A 25,989-nucleotide genomic window follows, 5' to 3' on the forward strand; every position below is an offset into this window, starting at 1 on the left:
GGCTTTTGGGGCCTAAATATTATGCTAATATTCACAAGAGTGCTTTACTATCTGTTGACTACTTCCCAATTCTATTTCCAGTTCTCTTACTCTTCCTATCTTACATCACTATAGCCATTCTCACTGAAATTATTAAGGTTCAGCACCATGCAGCTACCTAACATTTAGTCCTACAGGGAGGACTACTGTAGGGAAGAAAATATGTGTAGAAGCCAGGTACAGTGGTGCATGCCTATAATCCCAGAGGCTTGGGAGACTGAGGCAGGAGGATCTCAAGTTCAAAGCCAGCCTCAGCAATTTAGTCAGGCCCTTAGCAAGACCTTGTCTTAAAATAAAAAATGAAAATAGGGCTGGGGATGTGACTCAGTGGTTAAGTGCCCCGGGGTTAACAATTCCTGGTACCAAAAAAGAAAGAAAGAAAAAAAAAAATACACATACATACAGTATTTAATGGGATTCTCACACCTTATGGCTAACTTACAAATAGAGATTTTTTGAGATGAGGGTCTCATTTTGTTGCCCAGGCTGGCCTCCAACTTGTGAGTCTCCTGCCTTAGCCTCCCAAATTGCTGGGATTATAGACACAAGTTACCATGCCCAACACAGACTATTCACCATTTGACAAATTCCTTCCAAAATCAAATTCTGAACTGTAAGTATGAACTATGCTGGGTATGCTAATAGAAATAGGTTCCTATTCTTAAGGATCTTATGATTTAGTAGGAGAGAAATATATGTTCTAAGAGCTTTCCAAAGCTCTACATGCTTTGGAGAAAAATACATGTTCTCAGAGCTTTCCAAATATTAATCCTCATAATAATGAGGCAGCTACTACTGTCATCCCCACGTAAGAGATTAAGGAAACCAAGTATAAAAAACAATGTCATTTGTCCGAAATTACAGTTAGTAAGTGATGATGCCAGGAATCAAACCCAGACAATAAAACTCATAATAATTACACTGTTGACCACAAAGTTTAGCCTCTCAAGCTGAAAAAATTTATAGAAAATAACTTATCATTGAAATAAAACAGTGGTAGACATGTCCAGGGAATAGTCTGGATATTTGATTCCTTTACGTTTTGTGATAGATGAATGTGTGAAGATGGCAACTTGTAGGTAAGAGAACTGGAATGGTGGTAATACAAGGAAATAGTATCACCATATAAGAAACTTAGGACTGAATATAAATAACTACTGTTCAGAGAACTCCATATTCCTTCTCTAAAGGGTCTGTTTTTCTATGTTAAAAATTGGATCATGTACGTTTTCATTTTAAACTTTTTATTAAATAAACTTTTGTAACAATCAAGAAAAATAACACTTTGATTATATAATTCAAGAGAGTATGAGATACATGAATTGTTACAGGAAATTAGAGATGAAGGAAAAACTTCCTGTTGAACCAATCAAGAAAGTTTCCGAGAGGAATCATATAAATTGGGCTTATACAGATAGATAGAGACAATCCTAGAACTCTCACTCAGGGATATTATCCACATACTATTTTTTTTTTCTTTTTCGAAACATAATTATGCTTACATATACCCTATCTCTTAAAAAACAAACAAAACCCAACCCTGTCCTTCAATCAAACAGTCCACTAGCCCTTTTCTTTTTTTCTATAAAGGAGATATTTCCTTTGGTACATTTATATATGTATATAACATGATGCTATTAGAGTCATTCCATGCCACTAGCCTATTCATTACAAGCTTTCTTTAGGGAAGTTTATACTCATCATTTTCAATTCCATGTCTCTTATCTAGTAATCAACCCTCTGTCTTCTACGGTCTGTTCTCATTACTCCTCTGAAATGGCTCTTGCTAAGATCACCAACTGATATAGGACTGGATATTTTTCAGTTTCTTTTCTTTTCTGAAGTGGGGGGTGAGAATCAATATGAAAGGAGATCTTAAATGAGGAAAAATAGAAATAAATCATAAAGCAAGATCTTGGAGAGAGAATGGAATCAGTAACAAAAAGGAGGGTATTGTATTAGCAATAAGGATACAAAGAAGTGAGAATGCATGTGAAGAAAACAATGCTGAAAGAGATTCTGTTGGATGCCTTCAATTGCTTCAGGAAAGTAGTATGTCAAATTATCTACTATAGGTTGGGTTAAAGGTTTATGGAGAACAGAAAACATCTGAATGCACCAGATAATCAAAAAGAAACAAAGGGAAAAAATTTGAGCACATAGTTGCAAACAGGGTCAAAGGAAAGCAGAAGTACAGCCTTTGGTGCCAAGAAGATCAGGGTTTAACCCAAATCTACATCATATCAGCCATGACTACTTGAGTGAGTCACTACACCTCTGTGAGTCTCAGTTCTGCCACCCATAAAATGTGTAACATATTTCCCCAAGGATGCTGTGAGAACATCATTAAATAAAATAACTTATTTGAAGTATTAGAGGTTTTAGTTGAGAACTCTCCCCAATAACATTTAGCAACCTAAGTACTGAAAAAAAAGGATGATGGCAGCCTGGCAAGTGGACATAGCAGAAGAAAGGAGAATCTGGGATTATCTGAGAGGACAACACTGTATCTGCTAATTGTAGAACTCAAGAAACACATATAAAAGGGTTTGTCAACCCAGAATAGAGCCGGGGAGACAGGAGGTCAAAATGAGGTTACAAAGCAGACTGATAGCTATAGAGGAGATAAAGGTTGTGGTCAGAGACGGGAAGCTCTTACTTCAAGATCTTGAAGGCAGGAGAGTTCCAAATAAGAATGAAGTCCAAGTGAATCAAGGGGTAATTACAATGTAATCATTGTTGTAAATCAGTAATACAATTTAAAATAATTTTATAAGAAATTCCTAGCTATATAACTTGAATTTTTTAGGAGACAGGATCTTACTATGTTGACCAGAATGGCCTTGAAATCCTAGACTCAAGCAATCCCCTTTCTTCCACTTGATATTTTTTGAGAACTAAAATTCAATCTCTAAAGGCAGGAGAAATTTTAACATACAGTTATATAGTTAATACCTACTAGACACTAGGTGGGGTTTTGTGTGTGTGTGTGTGTGTTAAAGGGATAAGGGGTATAACTGTGGTAGAGCATGTGCCGGACCCTGGGTTCGATCTGCAGTGTGCACACACACACACAATGGTAGTAAAATATACATTCTTTAGATTTACCATTTAGTATATTTTTAGGTGTACAATTCAGTGCATTTACATTTACATTTACATTATTTACAACTATTACCACCATTTATCTCCAGCACTTTTTCATCTTTCCAACTAACTCTTAGGTGGTTCACACATTATTTTACATAATTGTTATACTACTTACAACTTTTACAGATGAGGAAAAAGGTTTGAGAGGTTACCTGACTTCCTTAAGATCATAGAGTTAACAGTAATAAATCTATATTCAGACTTAGACCTGATTTCAATCTAAGTTCTATCCACTGCCATGTTGCTACTAATGTCAGAAAAAAGACCCCCCAAAAGTTGTCAGGATACCTCCTTTGTTTAATCCCTCTAGTAGGAACTCAGTATACTGATCTTTAAATTTTCTGACTTCAGATAAAGAGAACTACACTCAACCTTGTTTCTAGATGTTAACTGTTTTATGTGTGACATAAATACTCTAATACTCTCTTTCTGGTTCCCAATCTATAAAATGAAGAATGATACCTGGCATTATAACAAACTAGATTTGAATTTATTCAGGTATGAGATGAAAGAAAGGTTCACTATAAAACTTATTTTTGCTATGTGCTATTTTAAAAAGAATGAGGTAGAAAGTTACACTGCTTCATTTTCTATTCTTGGGTTAACATTCAAATTTTTTGTTTATTAAAATTGCTTTTTCTCTTTATGCTAAGTATCTTCTATTCCCTTCTTCACAGTTTACTCTACCCTGGAGTCAGCTCTGGAAGCTGATTTGAAAAACGAAAATAAATAACCATCCGAGTTTAAGAATATATTCAGTGGCAGAGGGCTTGCCTCCCACAAGTGAGGCACTGGGTTTGATCCTCAGCACCACGTAGAAATAAACAGATAAAATAAAGGCATGTTGTCCATTTACAACTAAAAAAAAAATTTTTTTTTTTTTTTAAAAAGGAATACCTTCAAAATGTTTCTTCATAAATATTTTCATCTTATTTTCACTAAGACATAAATTAGATGATTAAACTTTAGTAAAGTAAAACTAATTTATGCTTTGTGTACATGTGCATGTGTGTGCATGTATATATGTATATATAATACAAATATGCATCTTACATATAAACGAAGAGAAGCAGTAGGCTACAATTCTCCTCTGTGGTAGAACTTTTCAATTATATTTTAGACACATTAAAATCTGTTCACAAAGCTTTTATTTTATAAACTGAGCAACAGAGGTAGCTGGCTGTTCAGGAAGAGGTTATAAAAGTTGTTCTGCAGAGGTTTTTGGCTTCCGCACCTCTGAGATTGTACTGTTTATTGCCAAGAAATGATGTGTGAAAATCCCCTACTCTGGGCCACATGATGGCGCCTTTAGCTCTGTCAGCATTAAACGTTTACCCCCATTTTATCTTTAAAATTATAATTTGCTTTTCAAAATTTGTCCTTTGTTCTTAGGTTGTAGATTTTAGTTCATAATTCCCTCCTTCAAAAGACTTGTTAGAATCTACATTTAACCTAAGAGGATTTATAAATGCAACCATATGCCTATCTAAATGAGCATACTGTCTTAGAGCATCAAAACTATATGTGGTCTGTTTCTGGTCACCAAGTGGGTAAAAATATTTCTAACTCACAATGTGGGTCTCGTTATATTGCATTATGACTCAAATCATTCTAGGTCAATGTTTTGTCTCTAATAGGGAATTAGGAGACATTTTGTGAGATGCACTGTTGTTCTCTGTGACTTAAAGAGATATACTCCAGATATTTTTTCAAACCTTAAAATGAAGGACTAAAAAGCCTCCAAGGCTCCTTTTGACTTCAAAGTCTTGATAAAAAGTGTGGTGCTAGAATTTATTAATTTGTCTAAACCATTCTTAAATCACATACAGTTGTATCCATCAGATAATGAACTCACTATGGTATAAAGTTAATTACCTTATAAATTTTAAGGGGCACTACTAGGTTTTCATATTTTAAGATATATAAACTTAAACTAGCATTCACGATAATGTAAGAAAAATCAAATTGGGTCAATTTGATTTCCAAATGTAAAATCAAGGAGTCCCTAACGAGGACAACTTCACATTGTTCAGGACATTCTCTAAAATATCCCCCTTTTCCCCCTGTAATTTAAAAACTTTGATCCAACTCCTTATCACTCTTTATAGTAAACTAAAGAGTTCAAATTATTAAAGCTAGTAAATTTTACATTAAATTTTTAAATCAGACTTTGTCACGAGGTAGTAATAAAATTTCTCTCATCCTGATAATTTTAATTTTCTTCATTTTTTCAGGTTAGGCATTTCCTTATCTAGAAACCATCAATTATAGCTGCAGTAACTAAAGACACAACTGACCTAGAAATTTAAAGCATTGGAATTAAAAGGAACTAAGAGACTAAATGCAACTTTCTACTTTACAAATGAGGAAACTGAGGTCTAGTGCTGATAAGCTCCTTTCTTATAGTTAAAAAACTAAAAACATGAGCTAGATATAACACAACAGGGCTCTTAAAGCTACACATCAAGACCAATCAATTAAATAAGCTGCTAACAACATTTTACAAAAGTAAAAGAGTAGAAAATAACAGGTGTTTCATAAACCTTTTTTTCACTTACATGCATATATTACAACGTGCTATAAAATATAATTATTATAGTGATCTAAAAGTTTACAAGTCATTACAATAATATCTAATTCTTCGAGTGGATTTAAAATTTTACTCTTAAAACTATTAAAATTATTCCTATGATGCAGTTCTTATTATGATGACTCACTGTAAGTCGATAAAAATATCTGCATTAAATACTAAGTGCTACCATTTAAAGTAAGTCATATTTTCCCTTTAAAAGACTGATTCTTACCGTATGTGAAAAGACTTTAAAATATCTCTTTTCTGTAAAACTTACGTGTGCAATAGTTAGACAAGCTTTTTAAAATACCAACTTCTAGAACTTTGATACTTGGCACACATTTAAAAAAAAAAAAACAGTCTCTGAAAAAACAGTGACCTCTGGTGGATTCATTAAATAACACTGGCATAATTTCTTTCCCAAAGAATTCAGAAATTAAGGTAATGCTGATGCGTCAGATAGAAAAATACTGGCATGGCTATAAAACTGACAAGGGCTACACAAAATTAAGGGTTATAGTTACCCTATACGCAATGGGAAAAATGTGTAAGATTTTCATTCTTCTAATCAAGTGGAATATAATGAATATAGTCTTGGCTTCATTCGGAATCTATCACTCTTAAATACACTTAATCTTTCTGAGCTTGTTTAATGGAAGAGGTTGGATTAAATCTAAGGATTCTTTAAGATCTTCAAATGTGATTTTTCTTTATCTTGTATACTAACCCGAGATTAAGTTTTGGTCAAAAACCTTAAATGGCTCCCCAGTACTTGACTGTACTTGACTGAGGATATACCAAACACTGCCTGGCTTCTTACTACTTGCCTAATATTACCTGTTTTCCCCCAATAAATACACAATCCCCCCTAACTATGGAGAAATTATTTCAGGCGCCCCCCCTCTCTCAGATGCATGAAACCATGTACAGTATCAAATCTTATACATACTGTGTTTTTTCCTATATAGCTACCAAGTGACCAAGAGACAAGTAGTGTATATAGTGTGGATATTCTGGAAAAGAGATGATTCATGTTATGGGCAGAAGGAAACAAAAAGGTGTGAGATTTTTACCCGCTACTTAGGATGGTATATAATTTAAAACTTATGAATTGTTTATTTCTGGAATTTTCCACTTAATGTTTTCAGACTGCAGTAGACCATGGATAACTGAAAGAACAGAAAGTGAAACCATGGATAAGAAATTAAATTGAAAGAAATTAAAACAGGAAAAACAGTGACATGTATACTCCTTATTTCAAGACAATACCACAATGTTTTATCCTTTAAACAAGAAAAGCTGAAGGCTGGTGCTGAAATGATGAACAATTTAGTCTTTATTATGTTCAATTCAATTAAGGTCAAAGGGTGGTATGTTTTATATATTCTAAGTCACAGAGGATTGGACTGGCAGGCAAAGGTGTCTGCCATTAAGGGTACTGTCATAACTACAAATGATGCTAGTTGAATTTAGAGTGGTGTCATATCAATTTCATCAGCTGAGACTTGAAAGATGAGACATTAAGGATTTTTCTTTTGGAGGAGGGACAAAATTCTTCAGTAAATTTCATCTCATTATACTTACTATACTTATTTAGCATAGGTCTTTGCTATCTTATCACAAATTATACTTCCTTTTATTGTTGCAATATTCTCTCCCAAATATGAGTTATTTGGAATATTATTTATCCCATTAAGCCTTCGTTTGGACTTTCTAGACAACAGGTTAATTACCATAATAATCTTTGTTACCTTTGTTATATAATGCCATTTCACTCTCAATATTCATCACCTAGTAAAATACTGCAAGTGTCTAAGTATTTATCAAGAGGTAAAACTCTTGCATTGATCATAAACTTTCTTGCATAAGTGACTTTAATGAGCTTTCTTTAAATTTATGAAATAGCATATTAATTTTGACATAGATTAAATGAATTAGTAGGGCTGGGGTTGTGGCTTAGTGACAAAGTGCTTGCATAGCATGTGTGAGGAACTGGGTTCGATTCTCAGTAATATATATATATATATATATATATATAAAGGTCCATCAACAACTAGAAAAGTATTTTAAAAAAATGAATTAGTAAAAAATTTTTAACCTTAGTACATAGTTTCCTAACAATAAAACCTAGTATCTTCTGAAGAAATATAATATTCTTAATTCAGAATTATTATATTAACAGGATTCATAGACCTTTCTGGCACAGCAGAAGCCAGTTAAAGTTCTAATTTTGTGATTAAAGTTAAAATAGCAAAAAAATAACATTTGCATGTATAAATTTTCTGATTTTAAGTTGAAATTTTAATAACTATGCTCAAAATATAACCATTTCACAGTTAAAGCATATAAAATCTTAACACTCTAGAGAAAACCAGATCTACTTGCAGCTTATCTCAAAAAGCAGAAATTAATAAATATATGAACAAATGTGCATATACAATGATTTAAATTACCTCTCTTCTTCTCGAACCCATATTGGAGTTTTGGGAATTTGTGCTTCAAAAAACTTAGATGCTTTATAACAAAAATTGCTGCAAAAAGACTGAAAATGACATTTTAAAACTAGTTATTTTCCTTATTATGAAATGTAACCTATATACACAAGAGTATAAGACAAAAATGTATAATTCAAAGACTAAAACAAAAGCCCATTAATCTTCTAATACCCATCTAAGGTAAGAAATAAGGTAGAGTGCCTTTGAAGGTTTCTATGGCCCCTTCCCATTGCCCTCTACATTCCCCAAAGGTAAAACCTATCCTAATTTGATGTTAATCATTCCCTTGTTTTCTCTAGTTTTACCACCTACATACGTATCCCCATAAAATATTCAGTTATGCCTCTTTATAACACTTTAAGTGGAATCATGCAGTATCATGCTGTTATATATTCTCATCTTCAGTTCAAAATCATATTTTTAACATTTATTCATGTAATTATAATTTATTCATCTTCGCTATATTTTAGATTCCATTGTTAGTATATTAAACATTATTGTTTATAGACAATTGTTTCTAATTTTTTATAAGTAGTTCAATGTTAATGTTTTTATAATAAATATTAACTGCGGTAAAATACAACATAAAATTTGCCATCTTATCCATTTTAAGTGTACAGTTCATATTGTTGTACAACCATCACCAGCACTGTTTTTTCATCTTACAAAACCAAACTTTATATGCATTAAATACTAATTCTCCATTTATTGATCAACATTCTGCTTCCTGTCTCTGTGAATTTTATTACTCTAGGTACCCAAAAGGAATCATAATATTTCCTTTTGTGCTGGTTTATTTCACTTGGCATAACATTCTCGAGGTTCATTCATATCATAGCATGTGTCAGACTTTATTTCCTTTTTAAAGCTGAATAATATCCCATTGTATGCACATGCCACATTTTGTTTTTCCAATTATGAACAATCTCATACATATATATTATACTGGTGCCTATGGGCAAAAATTTCTTTAAGGTATGAACAAAGGAATAGAAAGACTTGGTAATAAAGAAAGTGCAAAGCTGGTAGGGATGTAACTCAGTGATGAGAGCTTGTCTAGCTGAAAAGTCAACATTACTAGATAAATACCAAATTTTTATTACTACAAGCAACCAAGATTTCTAATATTATCAGATTTTTATAATTTTGCTACTTTGGGGATTATAAAAATGTGATTCAATGTGCTATTTGCTCCTTCCCTAATAACTAAAAAAATCGAGCATCTTTTCATATGTTCAACAGCCATTTAAGTTCATTGTCCAAAAGTTTTCCATTAACTTTGCCTCCCTTTTTCTTATAGCTTATACATTCTGGATGTGAATCTGTGGTCAGTTATATGTGGGAAATATAACTTCTTATATGTGGCTTATCTTTTCACTTTTTGGAAACCTCTGATGGAAAAAAAAATTACTTTTAATGTAAAAAAAAAATTGTTTTTCCTCTATGATCTGTAATTTTTTCAATCTTCTTAAGAAATTCTATCCCCACTTTACATTCTCCCATAATGTCTTCACATGTACACCTTTCACATTTAAGTCTTTATTCTACTCACTTTGTATATAGGGGTTGACTTTTTTTTTTTTTTTTTTAAATCTAGATAATTGTCAGTACTATTTCTTGAAAGAGCTGTTCTTTTTTCACTAATCTCCCACTGCCATATGTCAAGTGTCCACATTTGTGCTGAGTCTACTGGTTCTCTATTCTGATCCACGATTTACTTACCTTAATTTGTGCTAATATGTAGTTTTATTGTACACAATCTGTATATAATTTGTGCCAATATATGTTTAAGTCTTAAGTCAAGCTTAAGCAAGGAATTGTTTTAGTGCCTTGACTGAAATATTTACAAACTTTTAACAAGGTTATTTTCTAACAGGCAAGATTTTAAAGTTATTTTTAAATTCTACTTAAATCATAAAAAGAATTAACTACCACATTGAAAATAGTCTTTGAACTTACCTTTCTTTCAGTAATATCATAGACTTTATTGGTTTTGGTAGAAATTTTATATTTCTGTTTTGGTACCTAAAGAAAAGAAAGTATAGCTTACAAAGAATCTGAGTAATTAACATGAACTTCTCTTACAAGTTAAAGTTATCTACATATCATATTTTCAGCTAACCCATGACATTAGTTCATGACCTCAGATTTAACTTCCTTTTCTTTCCAGAACATTTTGCTAAAAATCAGACAGAAGCTAGAATTTTTAAAATGTTACTTACAATTCCCAACTTCTTCTGACATAAAGGATAACCACAGAGTTTGATAATAGAACGCTCATCCACGACATCACTATAGTGAGCAGGTGTGATGAACTTCCCCTATAATGAAATGAGAGGGGCATTTTCTTCCAGGTTAGTGGAAAACATAATTTATTGATTTTTACTCATCAATCTAATCTGAAAATACAGGACTAACAATATTACCTGTCTCAAAGTCTGAAATTAGAGGAGAAAATAAAAAGCACTCAAGAGTATTTATAGTAAACACTCAAAAAATATTAGTTATTATTAAAAATAAAAACTTCCACCACAGCAGACTAGGCATCTTTGTAGATTATACAGTTGATAAAATAATTGAGGTAGGAGAAAGAAGTGGTGCTATACCAAAACTAAACAAAGTATCTTTTAAGCAAGTACTATTCAAAAAGTAAACCACATGAAGTACTAGAAATATGTAATTTTATCTATTTCTAAGGTAGGTAAACTATGTGACTCCTGAACAAATTTTTGTGCAAATCTTCCTGCTTTTGAAAAAAAATATAATGGTTAATAAGCTAACACCAAAAATTTTCCTTGACATATTCATGCTTAAGTAATTTTAATTCTTATTTTGTAACTTTGAAAAAAATTTTTTTCAGTACTAGGGATTGAAACCAGGAGTGCTCTACCACTGAGCTACATCCCCAGCACCCCCCCACCTTTTTTTTTTTTTTTTTTTTTTTAAATTTGCTCAAGTTGGCTTTGCCCTACCTCAACATTCTAAATTTTAGCTGTGATTACAGGCTTGAGACACATGTCTGGCTCTTTGTGATCTTTTTGAACAAGTTGTTTTTACAGGGATTGAGACAGTCTGACAGTGATATGCTTTTTGTCTCAAATGAAGCATTTCTGGTTTGTCTTTGTTTAGCATGATCATGTGTGTAAATTTTGATGTAGTTACCTATAATAACTTAAATACTGTCAGGTTCATATTCTTGTTTTGGAAAGATCCCTGAATCACACTAAAAATTACTTCTATAACAGAAACTTAAAATGTTTTCACTATAGATTATGAGGACATAAAATTTCCATTAAAATTTTTAATAAAGCTATTTTAAAAATTTAATGCAGATTACAATTTTAAGTTATAAATGACCTATACTTTAGGTTTTTAAAAAAATATTTTTAGTTGTAGATGGACATGATAGCTTTTTTCTATTTATTTTTATGTAGTGCTGAGGCTCGAACTCAGCACCTCCAAGCATTCTACCACTAAGCCACAACCCCAGCCCTATATTTCAGGTTTTAAAAATATCAAAATGAATTACATTCACAAAAATAATCTGTTACTTAAAATAGCACAAAAAACAATATTAGAAAACTGACATTGTGATTGCTAGTTAAACTGAAGAAAAAAATCAAGTGATATCAGCAGACTGGTTAAAAGAACTAAAACTAAGGGGCAAAATGTTCTTTTTCTTTTCTTAAATGTTTTATTTTTAATTGACAAATAGTAATCGTACACACTTATGGGATACAATGTTTCAGAATGCATATACATTGTAGAATGAACAAATTAGATTATAACACATCCATCATCTCACATATTTATTTCTTTGTGGTGAGAAAATTTCATATTCATTCTTTTAGTAACTTTAAAGTATACATTATTTTAACTACAGTAATCTTGATACTATTTTTCATTAATGCATTTTAAAATCATTGCATAATATTAGCACTGTTGATTATTTAAAGATGCATGAATTATAAAGTACATTACCTGTATTTAACGACTGACAAATTTAAAGATTTCAACAATGCAAAGTGTCATTTTGTACAGATTTGAAGATGTTAATACTATAAATAATTGGTTTACTTAACACATACACATTCCATTAGGAATTCTTCTGTAATATTCTCTTCTAAAAGTTGTTCAACAATATGTAGAGCTTTTCTCTCAAACTCAATCTTCTTTTTCACAGCTGCTTCAAGTTCTGTTTTCCTGAAAAATTAATGAAGTTAATCTCATAAGTTTTGTTTACAATATTTCATGTTTTAAAATCCAACACTAATCTCTTTTGCCAGTTTATATTAATACTGTTACTTTTCAAAAAGGAAACAAGCTACTTGTTGCACCACATACACAGAAGTCAGCCATAAGGACTATTTCCAGGGTAAAGAGCAAAAAGGAAGCACTTAGAGACTACTAAAGAGAAGGTGAATTTCTTTCTGCCTGTTAGTTCATACTCTATCAATTTTAAGGTACACTCTATCCCACAAGTACCTTTAAAAAAAAAAAAAGTTTGTTTTCTGATAAAGAGTCAAATATCAGATGACACTAGAAAGTAGATAATTTTTAAGTAGAAATTTGTGTTTGCGTCAAGTTTCAAAAATTAACTGAAAGCCCAATTTGAAAGAACAATCACATCTGCAAAAAACTACTTTTGTTGTGAGGTCTTGTTAAATAACTATATTGATATAAATGTGTGGTTTGGGTAAAGGAAAGTCTACCTGAGAGGGCTTGTTCTTGCTACCAGCTGGGCTCTGTCAGCCTTTGATGGACCCCATATATTACAGAATATAAAAACAGAGACTATTTAATCAAAAGATAGCCCTATCAACAGTGATTCTCAGTTCCAGCTACACATGTGGAGATTTTTTTTTTTTTTAAAGACAAGATACTGCTCAGTTCCCACTGCAGGCTAATTAAATCAGAATCCCTGAAAATGGGACGTGATTATTGCCAAGATAATCTTACAGTTCAATAGGGTTGAGAGTCACTGTCATAGAACCGAGGAGATCAATCTTCCTAGTGACTCTTTTATTCCTTTCCTGCATTGGTTTCTACTTATCAGAACTACCTTTGCTGGCCTCCTGGTCCTTAAACTGATTTTCACAACTAGACCTACAATGTCTTTATCCTTTCTTTCTACTTGCATTGACTTCCAATATTTTCATTCCCAGCAATATGTTTTCCGGAAACAATCTGATGGTTTTGTCAACAATTTATTTTTGTCAAATATAAACATTAAAACAAGAATTTTGTAACAACACCTATTCATATATCATTTCATAAAGATCGTTTTTCTTTTTTGGTACTTGGGATTGAACCACTTAACCACTTAACCACTGAGTCACATTCAGACCTTTTTTTTTTATTTTATTGTAAACAAATGGGATACATGTTGTTTCTGTTTGTACATGGCGTAAAGGCATACCATTTGTGTAATCATAAATTTACATAGGGTAATGCTGTTTGATTCATTCTGTTATTTCCCCCCCCCCAACCCCTCCCAGATCTTTTTATTTTGACACAGGGTCTCACTAAGTTGTGTAGGGTTCCACTAGGTTGCTGAGGCTGGCTTTGAACTACCTCAGTTTCCCAAGTCGCTGAGATTATAGTGGTGTACCACCATGCCTTCTGAGATCATTTTTATATTATGTAAGTATAAAAAACATGAAAACAGATTGTGACAGTTTTTTTTTTTTTATTGAACATGTTAAGCTTCATGAAACACTCATAATTTTCTTTGCTTTTCTCAATTTGCTGCCTACCAATAAAAGTCGAGTCACATAATCAGTACACATGCAACCTCATTAAGGAATTTTTAGTTCAAGTCATAACCATGTCCACCTGAGCTATACTCCTCTTAATTGACAGATATCCAGAGCTGCTTCTATGGATAGCCTGTCTCATTGTGATCTTCTGTCACAAATGATAGGCAGTGTGGTGTGTAGGAGCAGATCTCAAATTTTTTGATCTCAGAACTCCTTTACAACTATTAAAATTAGAACTTTTGCATATGTGGATTTATATTTACCACATTAGGATTCAAACTGAGAAAATTTAAAAGCATTTAATTCATTTATCAACCTATTACATGTTAACATTTTTAAATGAAAAAATTTGTGAGATGAGTGAAATTGTTTTCTATTTTTGCAAATCTCTTCAGTGTCTGTCTGAATGGTATTGAGCTGGATTGACTGTAAAAGAATTTTTAAGTTGGAATACATTTATAGAGGAGCACTCCTCTCAACAATGATTTGGTTATTCCCATGTATTGTTTGTTTCATCATCCTGAGTGATCTACTCAAAATACATTTCAGCTGGGAGGTGTAGCTCAGCAGAATATTTGCCTGTCACACAAGAGGCCCTGGGTTTGGACCACAGTGTTGCACCAAAACAAAACAACCCCCCAAATATTTTGGTTTACCTGTATTCCTCAAATTATAGGAAATGTAATCTCCATGGGTCTGTGGTCAGATCAATGTTGAAAAGAGTTGCAAATCACCATCAAAATCAATATTAATTAAACTTCACTCTTGTAGTATTTCCTAAAGCCAAGTTAGTATTATGCTGCTCTGAGGGAACTATTTTCCAAAACAGAGTTCAAATCCAACCAGGTTCTCCATTCCTAGATAATCACTAACCCTACCGTCTTCAACATTTACTTCATTACTTCATTACGTTTTCCCATTTGCAACTAGACAACCTAATTCTCATCATGGCCTACCAGGTACTATGTGAACAGAATTTTGCCTCTAACCCTTTCCTATGCTCTTGCCACAATGCACACATCATCCCAGGCATGTTTTTTGTTTGTTTGTTTGGTTGGTACTGGGGATTAAACTCGTCGCATTCCACCACTGAGCCACATCCCCAGCCCTATTTTGTATTTTATTTAGAGACAGGGTCTCACTGAGTTGCTTAGCCCCTTGCTTTTGCTGAGGCTGGCTTTGATCCCTCAATCCTTCTGCCTCAGCTTCCTGAGCTGCTGGGATTACAAGTGAGCACAACCCCTTGGGCACTATCTTGTGTTTTTAAGAGCCAAAGGACAGTACAGGATACCTTTTTGATGAAATCTGAACTTGATATAAAAAAGAGAAAAGGTTTCTTGAAGTGCTAAAGAGAAAAACTTGGACAGTGCATCTTTGGCATATACATCAATAAAAAGAGACCTGAAGAAGTGGGAAAGGAATATCTGCAAATTCAAGAACATTGTTCCTACAGCAGCTTCGTACAAATACTCATACCTGACTCAGAAAGCCAGCAATCTGAGTCTCCAGTTTGGTGTTCTTAAAACCTGGAGTAAAGGGATGTAACAGTCTACGTGAGAATTTTTAGTGATTCCCAGATCTTCCTCTTCCCTCTCATGACAATTTTCTCCAAAATAGGTAGCTATTATTGTTTTTAAAAGCAGTTCAATTAATAAAACAAATAATATAGCAGCGAATGCTCTTGTCCAAACAGTACTCACCTTTTAAAAGCATCTTCTTGTTTCAAGGCACTTGTGTCTTTAGTACCTACAATTTAAAAAACAGGTCGCCTTTTTTGTGAGTGTTGGGGATTGAACCCAGGAACACTTTACCCTTAACCTACATTCCCGGTCCTTTTTATGTATTTTTTAAAATTTTGAAATAGGGTCTCGCTAAATTGCCAGGTTGGTCTCAAATTTGTGATTCCCCTGCCTCAGACTCTTGAGTTGCAGGGATTACAGTGTTTTCCACTGAGTACCGTAGGTCAAGTTTACACAAACGGTAGGTAGAGATTCCTGCTCAAATAACAAACTGTAGACATCTTTTCTTCTTGTCCACATAATTCATTTCCAATCCTGTGTGTAAATCAAAATGAAATAGGAAGGAAGTTCAATTTATTTTTGTGCATTACTTCCCAATTTTTCTTGGTCTATATGTATCTCTTTAGAGATTGAACTGTCTCATGCATCACAGTTCTTCGTTAATTAAGTGCTCCCCCACATCCTAGAACTGGGTACGTTCAGAGGGAAACCTCGCCACTTACCAAACTTCTACCGGGATAGTAGGGAAGTCCCATGCCCCAGAGAACTGGGCACCAAAGCTGTCTGAGTCGGAGGTTCAAGGGCAGCTGCACTGCCTGACTGGTCATTTACTTGCTCCCTGAAGGTTCCCCAGCACCTCGCCGCACTTCCCCTCGGCGGGAAGTGGCCACAGAGCAGGCTGGGAGAAATCCTGAAATATCTGTACAGAGACGTGGGGATCCCGGCGGGAAGTCGAGAAGACCGCCTTGGGAAGCTCACGGCCTTCTCAACTCCGGAGACCCGCTTCCCCCGGCGGCCTTTCTAGAACGTACCGCGCGCCTCTGTCTGGAACTGGGCCCTGGGCCCAGTTCCCAGGCTCCAAACGTGGGAAGGGAATTTTGCTCCTACCTGCAGCTTTTCGGGAGGCGGGGGGAACCCGGGCCTTCTGGCCGGCAGAGCGCGTCGGAGCCCAGTCTGCCATGGGGAAGCCTCGTCAGAAGATCAGGGACCGGCTCCGGCGTCCCCCTGGAAGCTCCGCCTCCACACGCGTCGCACGGGCCGGGGCGGGGCCGGAGCGCGGCCTACGCGGCCCGAGGTGGTGCGGGCTGCTGAGCGCACCGCAAGGTCCGGCGGGTAGGTGGCCGCGCGGGGAGGTCTGGGGTGGGCTGGGCTAGGCGCGCGCGGCAGGCGGTGGGGAAGCGGCGCTGCGAGTGACTAGGCCCCGCGAGGTGGTGGGACCTGAACGCCTAGTACAGCAGGAGTCGGGGGAAATGGCTTCCTCTGGATGCCGCCCACAAGCGCGCTAGGGTGTTATCCTCTTTAGAAGACCCCGCTGAGCGACACCCCGCCGCCCCGGACCGGGGGCCGAGCCTTCTCGCCCGGAGAAACCGATGGCCCGCGGGAGCCGGATGCTGTTCTCCTGAGGACTGCAGATTGCCCTGTTCGGTGTGATACGGCGGTTTCGCTGCCTGGATTGATTACTTCGGGGGAGTGCAGCTCCTACAGTGAAACGGGGGGGAGGGCGTTTTAACTTTCAACCCCCTGTGGGTGACTTGTATTGAATTCCAGTTTTTGTCGTAGAACGTTAAAAGATAAAAATTTCCCCAATGATTACGATTTTGATTTTAGGCCCAACTTGTGGAATATTTTTTCCAGAAAATAAATACTTTGCCTTTTAAATGCATATTTGCCTGTCCTCTAGGGAGTGCTCTAGAGAGTTCTTTCCAAAACTGTGCTCCTAAAAAGATGCAATAGGAGCTTCTTTACATAACTAGTTTCTTAGGCGAACATACGAAAATCCAGTAATATTAAAACTTTACATGTTCCTTATAATGTTTTCTAAAAAATTATCCAAATTAAACAGTATCAGTTAACTTTTATGTCATTTCAGCTTCAAACCAGGAATAATAATTAGGAATGGCTGTGGAGGAACTTCAGTCCATAATTAAGAGATGTGTAAGTAACTTTTTTCCTTTGTGTAAAATTCCTTTAAAAATGTGGGAAGGACATCGTTTTAAATTACTTTTGTGGTCACTCAGATTGTTTATCTTCCTTAATCCCTGCTTTTTTTGGCTGGTAAATAGCATGAGGACAGGACAGCAGATTGGATTATTTGTGCAGGTGACATACTTATCTAAATAACCTTTTTAATTTTGTGTAGAGGGAAAAGAGGGGTGGGAGGGGTGGGGGGGAGGGGAAAAATAAAATAAACATCATTACCCTATGTAAATGTAAAAAATAAAAAGAAAAAAGAAAAAAAAATTTTGATGCTGTTTCTTTTCATAGGACTCTGGATATAGTGGATTTCAAAATCTTTGAAGTGTTTATCAGGGTGATCCTAAATTTCATACATGTATTTATGTGCAATTTATCTAGGATTTAAACAGATTTCCCTTTTTCTAAAGAGAGAAAATAAATTGTCATATGGAATTTTTTTTGCATATGTGCTTGTTTTTTTGTTTCTTTTGTTTTCCCAGCAAATTCTAGAAGAGCATGACTTTAAAGAAGAAGATTTTGGCCTGTTTCAGTTAGCAGGCCAAAGATGTATAGAAGAAGGGCACACAGACCAACTAATAGCAATTATTCAAAATGAAAAGAATAAAGTAAGTACAATCTTTGTGTTTACTTTTCAGATTTTACTTGGGAAAAGAATAATCACCTGTTGCTATTATTCATCCCTTCGTTTGTCCATTAATCATTTAAGAATAAACTTAATAATAAACTTAAATTTTCACTGTAGAAAATGGAAAAAAGGAACTAGGAATACTCATACTTTAAGGTATTTACAGTCTATCGGAAGAGATAAACATAAAGAAAAACTAGCAGTCAGGAGGCAGAATAAATGAAGCAAGTGCCGAAATATAAAGAACTTTAAAAGGAACAGGCTTAGATGTTCAAAAGATAACATTTGAATCATTAACTTACATTGAGAAATATAAAGCCAACTAGGTACTAATTTTTTGTGATCAGCCCATTCTCCTGTGTGTCAGCTGTGCATAGAAAACCAAATTGTAAGTAAAACAATATTTTGCATGCACAGAATCAGAACAGGGAGAGCTGACCAATATCATTTAATTGTTAATAGTCTGAGAAATCATTCTCTACGATGGGAAAGGACCTTGTTTGTGGATCATGATCAACTTTTTTCTGGAATGCAGTATTGGTTAAAGACACTACCAAGTTTTGTGTCTTTGGATTCCTCTTATAAGAAAGACCATTTTAGGGCTGGGGATATAGTTCAGTTGTTCAGAGTACTTGCCTTGCATGTACAAGGTCCTGGTTTCAATCCCCAGCACCCCAAATTAAAAAAAAAGAAGAAGAAAAGAAAAAGGAGAAAAGAAAGAAAGGCCATTTTCTTTCTGGGAACATGCTCTTTCTTCACTTGTAGTGCTATTTATTTATCTAGAAGTTTTCATTGTTGATATCATAATCTAGTCATACTAGCTTAAGATTCTGTCCAGGGCACTTTGATTAGATGCGGGGCATTTCTAAGACTCATTTTGCCAGCCTGGGCTAGAACCCAGGGCCTAGCTAATGCTACCCAAGCACTCTACCTCTGAACTATACATACCCTCACCCTCCTAAGACTTTTAAATCACACTCTATTGTATAGTCCCTTATTCAATAGTTCAAGTGACTTGACCCTTTAAAAAAATTTTTTTTAGAAAAACTGAACCTTTAATTCTATTTTTAATGTTTGATACTTTTTATTATTTTGCCAAAAATATAGTAAATTTCATGTGTTGTAAATCTTTGTAATTTTTTTTCCCAATTACATTCTCAGAAGATAACCTTTGAGAGTACTTAACTTTTAGCTGCTAACAATAAGATCAGGAACAATTATATTTAAACTTACTATTTGTCAGATGCTGTCTATGTATTTGACATCTATTAACTTATTTAACCTCTTCAGAAATTCCCTGAGATAGGTACTGTATTAAATTCATTTGTAGCATGTATAGACTAAGGTAGGAGGATCACTTGAGTGCACAAATTTAAGAGCAACTGGGGCAACATAGTGAGACCCCCATCTTAAAAAAAAAATTATTTTGTAGATAAGAAATGACTGAAAGATTAAAAGATGTGCCCCAAAATAACTCAGCTTTTTAGTGACATCTGGGATTCAGATCTATTTATTCTGGTTTCAGGGCTTTTAACCACTATGCTTTACCTCTGGTTAGCATGGTATAGTACTTATTAGAAAATTTTATGGTAGAAGAGAAGGGACTGAGTGATTATGGGGGTGAGGGATGTTGAGGCCGCCAGGATGACAGCGTTTCTAGCCTCTGAAAGGACAAAAAAGTGTATGATATCCTGAACAGAAAAAGGCAACTTAAGGAGAAAGTTTCCTGAAGAAAGAGAAGTGAGTTGTCTTTTAGAAGTTTCAAGAAAGAGCAGGCAATTAGAAGGTAAGGTTTTGAGGTCAGTAGAGAAACAAGAGATTTAGATATAGTTTTGTCCAAAGATTAGGTGATTGAGGGGAGGGGAAGAATTTGCCTTAGTCCACAGAAAAGTGGCAGAAGCCCAAGGATCCCATATTGAGGAACTTAAGGAACAGAGGAAGAGGCCTGCCAAGGAGGTGAGGATCAGCACTGCATCAGTGAGGCAGAGGGAGAAGGGAATTATAACTATCTTGGCAATGCATGCCTGAGTGGTTGGGTATTTTTTTGTTTGTTTGTTTTTTCTCCTTTTCCTGCCCCATCACTCCCCGCCCCCCATCCCTTTCCTTTACTGATCTCCCTTTGATTTGCATGAGATTCCCACCCTTCAATGGTTTATTTTTAATGTGCTTCTAAATGGTTAATGGGATAGATTTAGGCTTAGTGAAGCTTAGTCTTAATAGTTTGAAAATCACCTTTTAGTGTGTGGTCTGCTAAATACAGAGATTCAGATTTTGATAATGTTTAAAACTGACTACAACGTAATATTTTGTGAGGTGACACTACAAGGATTGGTCAAAATTTATTATTAACTGTGTGTGGTGGTACATACCTATAATCTCAGAGACTTGGAAGACTGAGGCAGGAGGATCCCATGTTGAGGCCAGCCTCAGCAACTTGGCAAGACCCTGTCTCAAAATAAAAAGAACTGGGGATGTAACTCAGTGGTAAATTGTCCCTGGACTCAATGCCCAATTTAAAAAAAAAAAAAAAGAGAGAGAGAGATTTACTATTTTTAAAAAAAATTTTGTTTAGTTGTAGATGGACACAATACCTTTATTTTATTTGCTTATTTTTATGTGGTGCTGAGGATCGAACCCAGTGCCTCACACATGCTAGGCAAGTGCTCTACCACTGAGCCACAATACCAGCCCCAAAGATTGACTATTAATCTGTGTTAAATGTTAAAAAAAAAAGTCAGATAAATATAAATAGTAAATGGTCCTAAGACACCATAGTATAGGATTTTACCATTATTGACATTTTGAACAGGACTATTCTCTATTTTGTGGGATTCTCCTGTGTATTACATGATGTTTGGTACAACCCTAGCTGCCTGTGAGATACCAGTAGCTTCTCTACCCTCCTTTTCTATTGATGGCAATCAAAAAATGTCTCCAAATCTTGCCAGCTGTCCCCTGGGAGGTATAGGGCAAAATTACTCACAGTGGAAAACCAGCAGTATAGTGGGAAAAGCTTGAACTTGGAAGCCATACAGTTGTCTGACATTGGATATGTCATTAATTTCTAAACTTTGGCGTTCTCATCTGTGAATTAGGATTAACAGTCTTATTCGGTGTGATTGTTAGTACTAAATTAAAGAGTAGTATAAGTTAATGATAGTAAGGATTTAGTCCCCTTGTTTATAACTATTAACTGTCTCCTTAATCCTGACTAAAGCCATGAGACATTATATAGTGACTGAGTTATCGCTGCAGTTAATATAATATTTATAAAATATTTTCAGAAAATTTTTCAATTCTGATATGCAAAATCACTCAAATCTGACATTTCTCTTATAGCTGATGATTATTCAGAAGAGCTCTTATAGAGGATAAGTAGACCTTTGTAAAGGGAAAGAAGTGCTTTGGAAAGGTAGAGTCTTAGAGGAACTAATTAAGTTTTTAAAAATGAGTATGGGTTTATTTAATAAGTAATGGTGGGATAAATAGTAATTTTGAAAAAAAAAATTAGTCATTGATTTACAACAAATTCCTTAGTAGTAAAATGATAAATATTAAAAGTGAAGCCACACAAAAAATAGGAGAAAACAAAATATCAAATCTTTGGAGGAAGGATAATTTTAGACCTATAAGTAATAAACATTATTCAACCTATATTTATTAAACACCTACTTTGTTCAGTACCTTTGTAATAGCACCTATTTTGTTACTTTGTGACAGGAGATGCCGGGAGTAGAAAATAGCAGTGAACCAAAATCCATACCCATATGAATGGCCAGAATTTCATGCAATATTAAGTTCTAATGAATGAAAACAGATTTACAATTGATAAGTAAATTATATTGAATGCAAGGAAGTGTTGAATAGTGTAGAGAAAAATAAAGCATGATGAAGGAAAAGAGATACTAGTATGTTGGGTAAAATTACACAGATATTAAGAAATAGGAGTATAGGGTTGGGGATATAGCTTAGTTGGTAGAGTGCTTGCCTTGCATGCATAAGACCCTGGGTTCAATCCCCAGCAACACACACACACACACAAAAAAAGAAAGAAAAGTATAAACTGGGACTAGAGAGGAGAAGAATCCCAAGTAGAAAAAACCTAGCACTACAAGTTCATCTTCAAAGAGATCAACTGAACTATCTCACAAGTTAAGAAAAGCATGATTGTTTTGTTCTTTGTTAAAATCTAGAATTTTATTTTACGCCATGCTCCTAACAAATTTCATTAAATATAAAGAAAGATGAAATATACCTTTAAAAAAATTTTAAATGAATGCTTATTAATCTCTAGGAGGGAAATCCATTTAAAAGCAGTATTTCATATAAAAATAATGACAATTTAATCTGCTGGAATTGCATGTGCCCTAAGTCCTAGTTGTTTAGGAGACTGAGGCAGGAGGATTGCTTGAGGCCCGGAGTTCCAGACCAACCTGGGCAGCATAGTAAGTCTCCTTCTCAAAATAAATAAATGAATGAATGACCTAACAATTTTTTGTCATAAATACAAATTTTAATATTAACATATAGAGAATACATGGAGGTTGATACAAAAATCGCTAAAATGGGTAGTTGATAAATGAACTAAGATGTGGATAATATTTTCTGTTTTGCAAAATATGTGTTCACATACCCTAACACTGTTTATAGTTCTCCAGGACTTGTTAAGCCTTATACCTTTACACGTTGCTATTTCAGAGCCTTGAATGTTTTTTCCACCTATCTGTGTCTGACAGATCTCTTTGTTTTTCCTTATTGCCTTAGCTTCTGGGAGCCTCTCCGGTCTTTCCATGTTTGAGATGACTATTCTGTTTCTATTCCTCATATTCTACCTTTATTATATTATAAAATGGGTGGGGTCAGGAGGAGGTATTCTATGTGCTATTTCCTCTTCTTCAATGATATGTGTTTTTTTTGTTTTGTTTTTAAAGAATCAGTCTAGAATGTGAACTGTGACGAAAGAGATATTATTCGATCTATCCCTTGCTTTATTTCTGGCACCCAGAATATTATGTATTATATACTTGGTAAATATTAATGAGTTACAGTACAGAGCAGGTTAGAGAATTGGAATAATTTTGGAGAATTGGAGTAATTGTAATTTTGAAAATCAGTGACTTTAATAATGTGAATCACTAATTATAAACTTTTGTGTGGTAAAACATTCTGAAGTGTCTTTGAAAAAAGAAGCAAATTGTATATAACAGAAAATTAATGAATCATATCCCTTCATTTTATACAAATTACAATGATTATATTCAGAGATTCTCCAAGGAGCTTTAAAAGGTTCACAAGCATTGACTATATTTCTTTGACTCAGGAGAGCAGAAATTCTCTATGGAAGTTAAGTACTTGCCCATATTTTTTTTCTAAACTTTTATTTATTTTCTCATTAACTTTTTTTTTTACACCGATACACTTTTAAAAAAAAATTTTTTTATACATGTATATAGGATAATAATGTCTCTCAATCTACGGTCCTTCCTATTCCTACCCACCTCACCCCTCCCTTCACTCCCCTCTGTACAATCCAAAGTTTTTTCATTCTTCTGTATCCACACCCCACTATGGATAAGCATCCGCTTCTCAGAGGAACCATTTGACTTTTGGTTATTTGGGATTGACTTATTTCACTTAGCATGATATTCTCCAGTTCTATCCATTTACCTGCAAATGCCATAATTTCATTCTTCTGTAATCTGAGTAATATTTTGTATACGTGTACCACATTTTCTTTATCCATTCATCTGTTGAAGGGCATTTAGGTTGGCTCCATAGTTTTGCTAACAGCCCTTGCCCGTCTTAAACATTAATTAATGCTCTTGTTGCAAATAGAGGAATTATTTTAATCCTGAGAAAAACCAAGTTACCTGATAGAAAGTAAAGACCCTTTTGCCTTTTCTCAGTGAAAAGATTAAAAATTATTTTTAAATTTTATTATCTGTTGGCAGCCAACCCTAGGAAGTACTGATGAAATGACTGTGGGCCTCACTTCCCTCCTTTTTCCTATTTCAGAATAAATTCTAAGCTAAGCAGAGTTAGAAAACACTCTGTGAGAGTCCTATAGATGGCAGTGTTTACTCTGAAAATGTTTTTTATAGGTCATCATTAAGACTATGGGCTGGAATCTTGTTGGTCCTGTTGTTCGGTGCCTTTTATGGAATGATGAAGATGATAAAAGAAAAGATTATTTTCTGATGCTTGATTTATTGGTAAAGGTATGTTGATTACCAGGTTCTCTGTCTCAAAATACATAGCAGTATTATTTTCTTTTTAATGTTTAATTCTTATTGTTTGGTAAGAAATTTTCAGTTCATGAAGATACAGGCAGAAGAAAACTCTGGAGAAAAGCCCAATATTTTTTGTTGTTGTTTTTTGTTCTTTTTAGATTACATGACAGTAGAGCATACTTCAACATTCATACATGGAGGGGGATAAACCCAAACTTATTTAATTGGATGGGCAGTTCCATTTCCTAGGAAGTTGTATTTTAACAAGCACCCTTCTTGTATAGATGTATTTTAGAGAGATAGTTCAAGGCCACATTGATCTTTTTTGCAATACTGGAACAAAATAAAATATCAATGCTCTTTCCTCTGTGGAAATTCTTTTCTTATTCTCTTAAAAGCATGAAAAACCTAGAATGCAAATGATCATGGTAGAAGTGTAAACAGATCAGTTGAAACTCAGTTTAGAAAGAACCATTCATTGGTAAAAGGCTAGTTGAGTTATAAGTCAGTGTATAATTGTTAAGAAAGATAAATTCTAAGAAAAAAAATTATGGGAAGCTACTTGGAGATTAGTACAGATATACACAAATATATATTTGGAAAGAGAAGACTATGAAGGTTTTAAAAAAAAAAAAAAAACAAGACAAATAGACCGGGGATATAGCTCAGAGGTAGGAGTGCTTGCCTAGCATGTGTGAGGCCTTGGGTTTGATTCATAGCACTGCAAAAACATAGAAAACACTCCCCGCAAAAAACAAAAACCAACTAGGCAAGCAAGGTGAATAAAATATGGCCACAGAAGCAATGCAGTTTTATCTGTTCAGAAAGTAAAACAGAAACTCAGATGTCTAAATACCCAGCAACATGGGATAGGAAGAACCCACCAGTGGGAAGCCCTAGCAGTCTAAAGCAGCCTACAGAAACCCAAGGAAACCTGAACTCTAGTGATCAGGTTATTCCCTTTCAATACTTTAACTTTTCCTTTCAACAATTGTATGAGACATTTTACTGTTAAGCAAAAATAATTGTATTTTCTCAGTATATGCCTTCTTTAAAATAGTAATCATGTGGCTTTAAATGCAACTTGTATTAAACAGGTTCAATTGTGAATATTTTTATAGTTATGTAATCCAAAGGAATTATTGTTGGGTTTGCTTGAACTGATTGAAGAGCCTTCTGGAAAACAGATATCCCAAATTATTCTTCTTTTACTTCAACCTTTACAAACAGGTAATGAATGTTTTGTTATCAAAGTATTTCTTGTTTTATTTGTATAAGTACCTTGATATTTGCCCTCAATTGTCAATACTACACCAAAGTAAGTTAATGACAAATTATTGAGTATTTCTGTTTTTTAAATTATTATTATTATTATTATTATTATAGCAAATGCCAATTTGAAT

General features: G+C 34.5%; 2 protein-coding genes across 13 annotated transcripts in view; one reads left to right on the plus strand and one right to left on the minus strand.

Annotated features, from left to right (window-relative positions):
* Rpap2 (RNA polymerase II associated protein 2) overlaps window positions 1–17,166 on the minus strand; it is a 119,350-nt gene extending 102,184 nt beyond the window's left edge. For 3 of the 6 annotated variants that reach the window (XM_047518474.1, XM_047518461.1, XM_047518467.1), the window contains exons 1-6: window positions 16,643–17,165; window positions 15,716–15,761; window positions 12,345–12,459; window positions 10,479–10,577; window positions 10,216–10,281; window positions 8,215–8,303 (exon numbers count right to left, since the gene is read on the minus strand). In XM_047518474.1, coding sequence (XP_047374430.1) covers window positions 8,215–8,303; window positions 10,216–10,281; window positions 10,479–10,577; window positions 12,345–12,459; window positions 15,716–15,761; window positions 16,643–16,715 — 488 coding nt within the window. In that variant the 5' untranslated portion in view covers window positions 16,716–17,165. Of the gene's footprint in view, window positions 1–8,214; window positions 8,304–10,215; window positions 10,282–10,478; window positions 10,578–12,344; window positions 12,460–15,715; window positions 15,762–16,257; window positions 16,455–16,642 lie in introns of all 6 variants that reach the window. The other 3 variants (XM_047518482.1, XR_007104013.1, XM_047518490.1) reach the window with 3 other exon arrangements.
* Glmn (glomulin, FKBP associated protein) overlaps window positions 16,741–25,989 on the plus strand; it is a 38,926-nt gene continuing 29,677 nt past the window's right edge. For 4 of the 7 annotated variants that reach the window (XM_047518502.1, XM_047518541.1, XM_047518533.1 and 1 more), the window contains exons 1-5: window positions 16,888–17,179; window positions 17,625–17,689; window positions 18,211–18,336; window positions 24,458–24,574; window positions 25,708–25,816. In XM_047518502.1, the coding sequence (XP_047374458.1) occupies window positions 17,651–17,689; window positions 18,211–18,336; window positions 24,458–24,574; window positions 25,708–25,816 (391 nt within the window). In that variant the 5' untranslated portion in view covers window positions 16,888–17,179; window positions 17,625–17,650. The other 3 variants (XM_047518510.1, XM_047518519.1, XM_047518525.1) reach the window with 3 other exon arrangements.

The sequence above is a fragment of the Sciurus carolinensis genome, chromosome 1 (assembly GCF_902686445.1).
Source record: "Sciurus carolinensis chromosome 1, mSciCar1.2, whole genome shotgun sequence".
NCBI lineage: Eukaryota > Metazoa > Chordata > Mammalia > Rodentia > Sciuridae > Sciurus > Sciurus carolinensis.